The sequence below is a fragment of the Globicephala melas genome, chromosome 10, assembly GCF_963455315.2.
Source record: "Globicephala melas chromosome 10, mGloMel1.2, whole genome shotgun sequence".
Taxonomy (NCBI): Eukaryota; Metazoa; Chordata; class Mammalia; order Artiodactyla; family Delphinidae; genus Globicephala; species Globicephala melas.
The window spans coordinates 90,027,619-90,041,028 of record NC_083323.1 but is presented as its reverse complement, the minus strand read 5'-3'; the positions used below and the strand labels follow the sequence as shown (position 1 = coordinate 90,041,028).

The 13,410-nt window shown below is 39.1% G+C and overlaps 1 protein-coding gene across 1 annotated transcript in view; it reads left to right on the top strand.

Moving 5' to 3' along the window:
- The window catches only part of DERA (deoxyribose-phosphate aldolase), a 112,460-nt gene that overhangs the window by 53,886 nt on the left and 45,164 nt on the right, over window positions 1-13,410 (top strand). Inside the window, exon 6 of the mRNA XM_030841453.2 lies at window positions 11,694-11,822. Within this exon, the coding sequence (XP_030697313.2) occupies window positions 11,694-11,822 (129 nt within the window). The remainder of the gene's footprint in view (window positions 1-11,693; window positions 11,823-13,410) is intronic.

Sequence of the window (13,410 nt, the reverse complement as noted above, 5' to 3'; positions counted from 1 at the left end):
TAGCTAATGGTCCAGACTGCTGTGCTTTTTTTTGGATTTTGTATCTTTTTATTTAAACATCTTTGTTGTTGTTGTCGTGCCTGGTTCCTTTGCTGTTAGGCTTTTTACTGTCAGCTCGTTATACTGTCCTTCCCTCACTCCTTTCCATCTGGGTACAGAAACGTGCACCATCTAACTTATCGCTCCGGACAGTGGTTTTAACTGGATAGGGTGTGGAATGTACTGCTGGTTCTCAGAATTATCTGACAGATGTTTTCTGATTACTTGCCCCAGCTCCCTTCCTCACAGAATCTAGCACATTCCCCTGAGTATGTGTACTATCAGGATTGGGGGTTGGATGTAAGGGAGGAGTAAGATTCTACACTGAAAATCACTCTAGGTGATTTTAATTCCACCCCTTCTTCCCCTGCCATCCCATAGTCCTAAGGAGAAGCACTAACTTGGAGCATCTTTTTTGTTTGTTGGTTTGTTTTTAATATACTTCTGGTTCTTTTTTTTTTTTCTTTTTTTTTTTGGCCCTGCCAAGTGGCATGCGGGATCTTAATTCCCCGACCAGGATTGAACCTGTGCCCCCTGCATTGGAAGTGTGGAATCTTAACCACTGGACTGCCAGGGAAGTCCCCCAAAGCTTCTAGTTCTTGATTCTACATAGTTTAGGTGCCGCGTAATCGAAGCATTGCTGGATTTACATATTGATTAATTAGTACAAATCATATCTCCCATGTGTTGCCATTTATTTAATGGCAGTTAGCCGTGAACAGGAGGCTCTGCAGTTAGCCGTGAACAGGAGGCTTAAGGAACAGCGTTACTATGGTGTGTTTAGCCAGAAAGACATCTACTTCTGTGCTCTTGGGCGGATGGTTCTCCTCTCCCTGGGAAGACTGTGCTCTGAGATGAAGAGAGCAGCTCTCCTGTGCTGTACCGGGAGAGAGAGGGGGTACCTAGCTGGCCAGATGGGTCAACTGTCATTGGAGTCACAGACCCAGAACATACCCAGAAGGGATACATTGTGGAGGAAGAAGGGGGGTCACTCTAGGAGACCCGAAATAGTTGGTCTGTGCAGGGTCTTTGCATTAGGCAGAACTTGGTTGGAATCCTGGTGCTATCGTCAGTAGCTATTTGCTCTTAGACAAGTTACTTAACTTCTCTGTACCTTCTGTTCCTTCTGTGTAAAATAGGAATAGCGGTATCTACTTCATGGGGTCATAATAGGGATTAAATTAGATAATGTACGTAAATTGGTTATCCTGTTGCTTGGCCCAGATGAATCCCTCCTTGCCAACTGCGGTTTCTTCTCTTTCCCCCTCTTCCTCCTGATGAGGATAGTATGTTGTCAAGGGAAGTATCGACACGGCACATGCATTGAGTTAATGAGGAGGAACTCACACGGGTTTTAGTATTTATAATTTTGCCAATTTACACTGAGTCCTTGGGCAAACACTTCTCTCTGCCTCCATTTAAATAAGCTACCAGTGAGGGGATAAGACGTAAGGACTTCTGCAGTCTTTTAGAGCTACCACGGCCTGTGATTTTATATTTGGTGTTTTCATTGTCTGTGTATATTATTCCAATGATAAGGACTTGTAATACGGTATTTTTTATGATGATATTGAAGTTGACACCTCAGTTGCGTTCCATAAACAGTTCTTTGAAGAAAGAATTCACCAGAAGAGGTTCATCATCTTATAAACCTTATTGAGCAGGTTTTGAAAATTAAATGCATTCCATGTTCTGTAAATATACAAAGGTGTTCATTTTTCACTTTTTTATGACCTCTCTCTGTCTGCTGCATATATTTACCTAATACATTACCAGTGACATGGAAGTGCTATCAGATTCAAGAATCTTCCAGGACCTTGAGCTTATTAGGACCTAGAACTGGCTTTACTAGTTTTTGGAAACCCATTCCACACTGGAGCACTAGCACACATGACTCCAGAGGTGGCTACTTCTGTGACATTTTTCCAGCATTGTGTGTTCAGAATCACAACTGGAAATACTGTTCGTCTTCTGTATCCAGAGCCTCACGTACTTTTTTTTACCCCATTCAGTTCTTCAGCTTTGACTTGCTTTCCCACATTTGGTTTGTGGAGTACGTGTCTCATGACTCTCAGGAGCTTTAGGGTGAGAGAATGAAATATTCCAGCCAAAGCCACAGTATCTATCATTGTGTTGCATGCAAGAAGATCTTGAAAATCTTGACTCTGGGCAACTATTTATTTTTCTTATTCGCTTATTTTTACAAAAGAAGGGTGGTAGAAAGAACATCTCTTAAAAGAAGTTAGGATTTTTCTTTGTTTTGGAGAGCTGTTAATCATAGTATCTTACGAGAAAAGCAATCTCTAAATCTATAGACACTTTTTGGGGAGGAATCACATAACCCATAATCTCTGCTTTCTGTTTTGAGGGTTGTTTATAAAAGAAGAAATCTGGAGATACTTACGGTAGCTGTATGCTTTTATTTTATTATTATTTTTTTTGATGCTATGATTCTTCAGAACTTCAAATACTGTTGACAAAAATGTGTGTGTTTTATCTCTTGCAGGTTACTTTACTACCTCGTGTTTTAGCTCATCTCTGTTTTAGTCTTACAAGATTAATTAGTTGCCTTAGTGGATGAAAACTGTTCTTGAACATTTTGTGGCTTTTTTAGATTAAAAGGTTGCGTATAATTTTATATTAAGTGTTTGACTGTACATATAATTATCTTAAGAGTTATTTTCAGGCCACTCATGTGCAGTGTTGAACATCTTTCCGGTACTCAAAAAATAATTGCTTAGATATGTTCGTTAACAATTATTTTTTAAGTGCCTTTGAATAGCATGAAATGTAAAGGGAAATCTACTTCGTGGCTTTTAACACTTGGATTCTTACTCAGTTCATAATTCCTGTACATGAAAGCTTCACTAACATAGTTTTCTATGTCTGCAGCAGTGCTTTTCCCAGAAAACTTAACAAGTTGCCAGCAGCCACAAAATTAGGAATCTGTTTTCCTTTTAGGTGGGAGCTGGAAAGAAAGAGGATAATTTTAGGTAGAGAAACGTAGAATGCTTTAGATGAGAGTTGCTGCTAACACGGGGAGGCAGAAGGTAGAGCCAGTGGTCGCCCTGTTTTGGATGCTGTTTAAAACTGATGCAGCGTGAGCCCCTCCACCCCTTGGATCCGCATCGTCATGCACACAGGCCATTCCCAGAGTGGCTGAGTTCTCTGAGTCCTACCAGGGACCACTCCACCAGCACAGCCCCGCTTGTTGTTCCCACTGGCAGTGACAAGCTGAAGGTCAGGCTGTGACCTCCGTTTCTCTTCCTCAGTGTAACACCAGTAGGAGGGATGAGACGGGACAGACAGGAGGCCACACCTCTGCTGGTTGTGCCGTTGTATTGATTAAGCATCTACAATGTAATCCATCCTGGGTTTCTCGTATACCCACTCTTACTACTCCTGAAAAACCTCGTTACAAGTCAAAACATTTATTATCAGGTTTTTTAATGTGACATCACTATGCCAGCCACTTCTCTGCTGTGTGTGTTTTGTTAAATTTTGCATTATTCTGACTAATGTGCAGTCGTGGTATTTGAATTCCATTTTCATTTGTCAGTCATCTTTTATAATAGCCTTCCAAATTATTATTTTTTTGGTACGTGAAAGAATTGTTCTTTCTTTTTTTTTTTAAGTGGAGAATTTTCTGTTTCTGTAATGTTTGAATTTTTAACAATGAATATGTACTATGAGTATGTGAGCAGAAAAATTAATACATCTCTAAGGAATATGTCATGATGTATGCAAAGACTTAACTGTAAGGGTGTTTGCTGAAGTATTGTTTATAAGAGCAAAAAACCTGAAACCTTAAATATCCAATAATAGAAAGATGATTGAATACATTATTTACGACCATGCGATGGAAGATTGTACAGCCATTAAAAATTGTGCTACAGACCTGTATTTATTAATTTGGAAAGATGTCTATGATATATCAAAGGGAAAAAAAGCAGGTTATACAATAATATGTGCCACATATAATCACGCATTTTTTTCTTTACAAAACAGTAGAATGGTTGATAGTTTCAAAAGCCCTCCCATGAGAAAAATACCTGGATGCTAAATAAATTACAACAGCATTTGTTGTAACTTTTTAACTTTCGTTTTTGAATAATTTAAAACTTACAGAAAAGTTACAGAAATAGTACACAAAACTCCTGTTTACTCTTCACTCAGATTCCCCAATTATAAAATTCTATCCCGTCTATCTTTTTGCCTTCCCTCCCTCTCTCTGTGTGTAGGCAGATAGATATCAATAGATAGATAGATAGATAGAGATTTAGATATAATTTTTCTTCGAATTATTTGAGATTAAGTTGCAGAGCTCTTGATCCATTACTATTAAATACTTCAGTGTGTATTTCCTAAAAACAGGGACGCTCTTATATGAAGCCGCAGTGCACCATCAAAGTCCGGAAATTAGCACTATCATACTACCATTAAATCCACAGACTTCGTTCAGGTTTTGCAGATTATCCTAGTAATGTTTTAATTAGGTCCAAATTCAATTGTTACATGTCTCTTTGGGCTTCTTCAATCTGGAATAGTCCTCAATCTTTCCTTGTGTTTGAAGAATAGAGGTCTATTATTTTGTAAAGTGTACCTCAGTTCGGGTGTGTTGCATGTTTCCTCATGATTAGATTCAAGTTAGGTATTTTTGATAGGAATAACACTGAACTTTTGCTCTGTTCTTCTCAGTGCATTATTTCAGGAGTCCCAACATGTTGATTTGTCCCATTACTGATGATGTTACTTTTTTTACTTGGCTAATACGGTTTCTGCCAAGTTTCTCCGTTGTAAAATTAATAAGTATTTTGTATTTTAATAGGTAATTAACATCCATTATGAATGGAGATATTTTGAGACTTTGTTAATATCCTGTTCCTTATCTAACTTTTACTCAGTTGTTTTAGTGTTCATTGATAATTCTTCAGTTATTACTCCGATAGTTGCCAAATGGTGATTTTCTAATTCCATCATTTCTTCTGTACTTACTAGTTAGCATTACCTTCTCCTCCCTCCCTTTCTTCTTCTCTGTAAGAACTCATGGATGCCTATTTTACTCAGTTGGTTATAATCCATTACTGTCACTATTTATTTTGGTACTCAAATTGTCCCAGATATGGGGAGTGGCAGCTGCTTCAGACTGGCCCCTCTGTCCTTTTGACATGTTTCCGTTTTTCTCTAAGACCTTCCTTGTAATTCTTATACAAGAGATTTCCGGCTTACTTTCAGCTTTCTCTGCCCCAAGCTTGGAATCAGCCATTTTCCCAAGGAGCTCTGCTTCCTTTTATTAAAGACTGGTATTTAGAAACCAAGATCTGGGTGCCAGGTGTGCTCATTGCTACAGGGTTGTTGCTTCTAGGCCTTCTCAGTGGAAAGCTCTACAAAATATGTGAATGTATACAATACACATAAAACACGCATACATCTGTCTATCTATCTATCTGTCTTAGAAACATGAGTTCGCACGGATAACTTCCATTACAAGCCAACAGCACATGGTTATTCTTGCCCTCTCCTTTTCTATATTTATGCCTCTTTTTCTTGTCAGTGAGAAATTTTCCTCCCATTTTCATCAGTATAGTTACTTATTTGCTCAATTCCCTTGTATGTAACAGTCTCTCGACCCTGCAGGCTGTCTCCCTGGCCCAGTACTGCGTACTCAGGCTGGCTGTGCTTACCAAGTTTTCCAGAATTCCCAACCCTCACTGGTAAGAGCGTCCCTCAATGTGTAAACAACACTTTGAGAATTTTTGAAGGAAGATGCTTTGAAAACTTGGAGGATTTTTAATTCTTTTGGGTGATGATTCCTAATGAGGAATTTTTTGGAAGGAGGATCTCTTGGACTTATTACTTCACTTGTAATTTCCTCCACATATATAGTCCTGTAGCAATTATATAAACGTACATCCTGCTGCTGTCCTTTCCTGCAAATGAGGAGGAAACCCACCCATTAGGTTTTTCATTGTTTTGCTTATTCATATTGAAAGGAAAGTGAAAGTTGATTTGATTATGATTTGAGGTTGACAAGGTTACATTTAAGCCATCAAGTTGCTTTGATTTGCATATGGCATTTATCTAGTTTCCAGGGTGACTGTTACTGCAATGCCAGGTGTTCAAAGCTACCTGTGCTTCTTGTGGCTTCCATGGTTTGTGTTGGAGTGAAATGGTTTATTTATTTATTTTTTTTGTAGGTAAGATCTGTAAATTCTAAGTATATTTTTATAAGTATTAGGACAGTACTTGCTTTGATTTGTTTTTTAAAGTAATTTTTGGATTTCAGAAGCTACATAAGGAAAAATATAGAAAACTAGTGGAATAATTAAATGCTTAGCAAACGCCTGGTACTCTTCTAGCTGCATGTATTCTATTTACTCTTCCCCAAAATATCTGAGCAAACTGAAGCCCCCTAAGTAATTTAGGCTTGGAAAATTGTAATTCCTACAAGTTTACATGACTAGCAAGTAGCCAGAACTGTCTTATACCAGCAGTCTCTGCTATCCAAAGGAGCACGGGCGGCTCTGAGTTAAACAAAGCTAAAAGAAGTTTGTGATATAGTAAACTAGACTTCTGCTCTAGTGCCCCAAAGCGGTCGATCTTATGTTCCTTAGGAAACGTAGATCATGGTGTCCTCTGCTTTTGTCAGTCCCTTTGTGCTCTGAACGTGATAAGCACTCAGCAGAAACTGTAACAGCATCACCGCCACTACCAGCAGCAGGAGAACAAGTGACTGACGTTCCCTGATTGTTAACTAGGTGCTGGATACTGTCCTTAGAACTTTTAATGTGTAGTAACCTATTTAATGCTCGAAATAACTCCACAAAATATGTGAACCTCTATTATCCCCATTTTATAGATGAGAAAACCAAGGCAACGGTTAAGTAATTTTGTGCAGATCAAACAACACATTAGTTTAGAACTAGGATCTGAATCCAGGCCGTCGGAGCACCCACACTGTTGCCCACTACACCATACTTCCCCAGTCTTCTGTATGTGTTATACTGGAGTCGTGGGTTAAAAACTAATGAAAACAATTCTGATTAAGCTGAAAAGGGATTCATTAGGAGGATGTAGAGTAGCTCACTGAATCAGTGGGAAGCCTGGAGAACCAGGCTTAGAAAACAAGCAGGACCATGAAAGAGTGGGGAGCTGAGAATAAGCCAGCTGTGCCACAGGAAGAGTCTGCTTACAGGGCCACTGCCGGTGTTGCTTCCACCGGCCAGCACGGGTACCGTGCTGCTGGCTGGTGGCCACTGGACTCTTGGATCGGCTGCCATTGCTGTTGCTGCAGTACTGATGAAAACCCCTAACTGTTCTTCATCTTTGCATCACTCAGTAAGATTCAAAGGACCAAGGAGAAGCATTCATTTGATGGAGCCCAGCAATGCTTTAAAAAGGCTAGACCTGGTGTGTGCTTCTTGATGTAATTGTCCTGGTATACTCTGGGCAGAATGGTAACAGAAACAAATAACAACTTTCCCAATGTTGATCTTTAAAGGTTTAAGTTATTTGCTCAGAAAACCTTGATCCTGTTATGTGGTGAAATAGGTCAGTAAAATGATTTGAGGAGTTGGCAGTTAAAGAATCAGAAGACACTAGTTCCATATTTGTTAAATCCAGTTAAGCTTGAAGTGACCATTTTTGGTTCATTCTGTTTGGATCATGGATTAAAAAAAAGCGTAAACTCCAGGTGGCTGATAATTGAGTCATAAAATACATCTGTTTTTTCTGGTTAATTTTAACTGTAGGTGAAGAAATTCACTGGGTCAAAAGGTAATATGTTTCAGAAAAAGGCTGGTGGTAATTTTGTTCATAAACATGCTCAGGATCAATGTTTTAAGAATTTTGCTATACAGGCCAAAGTTCACTTTAACAAATGCTGTGATAAAATATTTTCAAGCCTTATCTGATGGCTCACTGGTTGTAAGCACTAATCCGTATAGCAAAATTTCGGTGCAGTACAAAGAGTTGGCTGGGTCAGGCCATGCAGCACGATTTGACTTTTATCACACAACACTTAGTGAAAACTCGTTTTACTAGAATTCTGAGCTTGATGATTAAACTTTTTGAGTGCTTACAGTAAGACAGGCAATGTGTGAAGCACTGTATATATATCTTCTCTTTTAATCCTCATATAACCCTATAAAGTAAATATTGTTATTGACTCTTTAAGGATGGAAGTGAGCTGAGAGAAATAACTTGCCTGAGGTCACACAGGAAGTGACGGAGTTGGGTTTTAAATCCACATTGGTTTCACTCTTAAGCTTGCTTTTGATGGCAACATTGTACTAGGAAGAAAAATCATTAATTAAATCATAAGTTAACTGCACATTAGCCTTCTTCTTTTTTAAAAAAAAATTAATTTTATTTATTTTTTTGTACAGCAGGTTCTTATTAGTCATCAATTTTATACATATCAAGTGTATACATGTCAATCCCAGTCGCCCAATTCATCACACACCCCCATCCCCCCTCCGCTTCCCCCCCTTGGTGTCCATACGTTTGTTCTCTACATCTGTGTCTCAATTTCTGCCCTGCAAACCAGTTCATCTGTACCATTTTTCTAGGTTCCACATATATGCATTAATATACGATATTTGTTTTTCTCTTTCTGACTTACTTCACTCTGTATGACCGTCTCTAGATCCATCCATGTCTCAACAAATGACCCTATTTTGTTCCTTTTTATGGCTGAGTAATATTCCATTGTATATATGTGCTACTTCTGCTTTATCCATTCGGCCGTTGATGGGCATTTAGGTTGCTTCCATGACCTGGCTATTGTAAATAGTGCTGCAGTGAACATTGGGGTGCATGTGACTTTTTGAATTACGGTTTTCTCTGGGTATATGCCCAGTAGTGGGATTGCTGGATCATATGGTAATTCTATTTTTAGTTTCTTAAGGAACCTCCATACTGTTCTCCATAGTGGCTGTATCAGTTTACATTCCCACCAACAGTGCAAGAGGGTTCCCTTTTCTCCATACACTCTCCAGAATTTGTTGTTTGTAGATTTTCTGGTGAAGCCCATTCTAACTGGTGTGAGGTGATACCTCATTGTAGTTTTGATTATCATTTCTTTAATAATTAGTGATGTTGAGCAGCTTTTCATGTGCTTCTTGGCCATCTGTATGTCTTCTTTGGAGAAGTGTCTATTTAGATCTTCTGCCCATTTTTGGATTGGGTTGTTTGTTTTTTTAATATTGAGCTGCATGAGCTGTTTATATATTTTGGAGATTAATCCTTTGTCTGTTGATTCATTTGTTGAATTTTGTCAAAAGCTTTCTCTGAATCTATTGAGATGATCATATGGTTTTTCTTCTTCAATTTGTTAATATGGTGTATCACATTGATTGATTTGTGTATATTGAAGAATCCTTGCATTCCTGGGATAAAACCCACTTGATCATGGTGTATGATCCTTTTAATGTGTTGTTGGATTCTGTTTGCTAGTATTTTGTTGAGAATTTTTGCATCTATATTCATCACTGATATTGTTCTGTAATTTTCTTTCTTTGTAGTATCTTTGTCTGGTTTTGGTATCAGGGTGATGGTGGCCTCATAGAATGAGTTTGGGAGTGTTCCTTCCTCTGCAGTTTTTTGGAAGAGTTTGAGAAGGATGCGTGTTAGCGCTTCTCTAAATGTTTGATAGAATTCACCTGTGAAGCCATCTGGTCCTGGACTTTTGTTTGTTGGAAGATTTTTAATCACAGTTTCAATTTCAGTGCTTGTGATTGGTCTGTTCATATTTTCTATTTCTTCCTGGTTCAGCCTTGGAAGGTTAGGCCTTTCTAAGAATTTGTCCATTTCTTCCAGGTTGTCCATTTTATTGGCATAGAGTTGCTTGTAGTAGTCTCTTAGGATGCTTTGTATTTCTGTGGTGTCTGTTGTAACTTCTCCTTTTTCATTTCTAATTTATCAATTTGAGTCCTCTCCCTCTTTTTCTTGATGAGCCTGGCTAATGGTTTATCAATTTTGTTTATCTTCTCAAAGAACCAGCTTTTAGTTTTATTGATCTTTGCTATTATTTTCTTTGTTTCTATTTCATTTTTTTCTGCTCTCATCTGTATGATTTCTTTCTTTCTGCTAACTTTGGGTTTTGTGTTTTCTTCTTTCTCTAGTTCCTTTAGGTGTAAGTTTAGATTGTTTATTTGAGATTTTTCTTGTTTCTTGAGGTAGGCTTTTATAGCTATAAAGTTCCCTCTTAGAACTGCTTTTGGTGCATCCCATAGGCTTTGGGTCACCGAGTTTTCATTGTCATTTGTTTCTAGTTATTTTTTGATTTCCTTGAATTTTTTTTTTTTTCTTTTGGCCACACAGCACAGCATGTGGGATCTTAGTTCCCCGACCAGGTATCAAACCCCTGTCCCCTGCCGTGGAAGCACAGAGGCTTACCATTTGAGCACCAGTGAAGTCCCTAGCCTTCTTGAATTTTTAGATCAAGAGATTTCCTTGTCATTAGTTCTTAGTGGACAACTTTCTCTTTTTAGATTTGGTAACTCAATAAATGTCATTCCATCCAAGATTCATGCTCTGAGTTCAGAGAATATAAATTGTTATTGCCACATATTCTTTGGCTGTTTATACCATTCTCACATGTTGTCATATTGGATGTGTGGGTAAGATGATTTTGTCATAGTTTATGTGGAATGCACAGGGTAAGGTGGGAGGTGTGGCATCTCAGATGGTCTCTAATACTCAAAACTATTGATTATTAGGGATTTGTGAAACTATTCAATTCTTTCTTAAAAAGCCTGTGGGTACCTCTTGGAGGCAACGAACACTGGACTTTACTGTGCATCTTGTAATAGAATCCTTGCCTTTATTTGTGTTCAGTTTTCACTGTCGAGGTTCAGGTTAAGTTCAAGTTTTCTAGGATTGAGAAGACAAGTTTTGTTTATCTTATTATAACTTTCATGGTTTGACTGAGTTTGCTGACTTGAGACTAATTTTTTTTTTTTTTAAATCCAGCTGCTTTCAGAGTCCTATATGGAGTTCTAGAAAGCCAAATGTGCTATTGGGGTCAGAGGTTAATAGATTCAAAGCTGCATCTCTGAATTCCTCTACAGCTGGATTTGTGTACATATATCCATCACTCCCTGGCTCAACACTTTTTAGTCCGATATATAGACACATACCCTGGCAGATAGTGGGGCAAGCTCTTATGTCTTTATTACCATTAGCAGAGCTCTCAGGAAAGGCCTGCTTTATATTCCAACAAGAGAACTTATTTTGTGTGAATGTGAGAATTAATAAGGACCTGAGGATTTTTTTCTTCAGTTTGCAAAGTAGCATACCCCTGTGTATCTGGTAGATGGATTTCTTTTTTATTGTAAGTAACCATCATATGGAAGCAGTAAAAACTATTTGTAATTTCCATGTCATTATAATGATATTTTAAAAGTTCCATGGCTCAGGACCTTGGGCCAGGGCATAGAAAGAGTTTCAGGATAGCAAACTAAGCATTCCTTGTAACAGGATGTGAACTGCAACAGAATGCTTGAGGTGATATTAAATTGGGGTGATTTTTAGAAAGTGACAAATGGTTTATGTTTCCTAAGTCTGAGATGGGTTCTACCAGCTCTGAACGGCTGCCAGGTTACGTTATCACTTGCCTGCTTTGTAACTGCCTCAATTATTTCCTTCCCCAGCCCTGTATGATGAGATTCGTCAGTTTCGCAAGGCCTGTGGGGAGGCTCGTCTCAAAACCATCTTAGCAACAGGAGAACTTGGATCTCTTACGAACGTCTATAAAGCCAGTATGATAGCCATGATGGCAGGTAAGCCAGGTTTTATATTGAAATGATGGTATATACTGCATTGATGTTTTTAGAAGGAATAAGTGAGTCAGAGCATTTGGCTGTTAGCTGCAAGTGCTGACCACTTGGAGTTTGTGTTGGTGGGGCGTCAGATACTTTATGAATACGTGTGCAGTGGGAAGTGTTCGCAAACTTGGCTTTCTTCCACGTTTTTTAGTGGCATTTTATCATTGCACTATCCTTGTAAGGCAGTAGATGGCTCTCTTGTTAGTGAATTGCCTTCTGTGTTATTCTTTGATTATTCATTCATCAACATATGTTAGACAGAAATTTCCTTAACTGACTTCTTCCCCTCTGTGAATTTAGGGTTTGATTTTTCTCAGAGATCCATCTCCATACTGTCTAAGGCAGCCTGTGCTTTGTGTTAATTTTTTCTTCTTAAATTTAGGGCAGTGTCCTTGTTTTTTATATTTTGAAATGTAGCTTGACTTATTCTTTATCTTTACCAACAGCATGTCTAGCCAGTCATATGCCCAAGCCTGAAACTTGGGAGTCCTGCTGGATTGCCTTTTCTCACCTTCATGTGAATCAGTGAACGATTCTCGGGAGTTCTACTTTTTTACCGTATCTAATATGTCCTCGCTCCGTTCTGTGTGCTGCTCTCTTAGACCACTGTCCCTCCCCACACGGATCACTTCCGGTCTCCTAACTCGTTTTCCCTGTCTCTACTTCTGTCCCTTTCAATCTGTTCTCCACACTGCTGCCAGAATGATCTCTTTAAAATGCCAGTTTGGTTATGGTACTGCTTGCTGAAAATCCTTCAGTGGCTCCCCTTCATTTTCAAGATACAATATAAATTCCTTCAGCCCGACTTTAAAAAAGGACCTTCCCAGGGAATTCCCTGGTGGTCCAGTGGTTAGGACTCCACACTTCCACTGCAAGGGACCCAGGTTCGATCCCTGATTGGGGAACTAAGATCCTGCAAGCTGTGTGGCACGGCCAAAAAAATAAAAATAGAAAGGGTCTTTCTCCAGACCCTGCCTGTGCCTCTGCCATCGCCTCCTTTTCCCTGCATACCATATGCTCCAGCTCTCTGGAATTACCCGCTGTGCTCTGCACATGGCACCGTCCGATCCTTTGGAGTCTTTGTACCTGCGGTATCCCTGCCTGGAATGCCTTTTGCCCAAATAGCTCTTGAACATCTTTAGATTCAGCGTAGTTGTCACTCTTCTCGAGGATATTTCCCCAATACTGCTTCCTCCCCCACCACTTGGTTTATTATCCCCTCTGCATGCCCTCATAGTGATCTGTTAAAACCTCTATCAGATACTATCCTGTGACTCAGTATTGGATTTTTAGGTGCCCTACTAGTGGCTCCATGTTTGGAAGATACGTGACTTCTCAGGTCTTAAATCTGGGCCTTTGTTGTGGTCACCCTCTAGATTTTTCTACTCGTGCACTTTTTGAAGACTCAGACGAAGCACCGTTCCCTGGAACTCTATCAGCCAACTAGGCATTAATGAAGCTGTTACTCTGTTCACTGCTGCTGTATCCAAAAGATCTCTGCTCTGCTTGTTTTATTTAGAGCGGAATCTCTGAAAACCCAAGG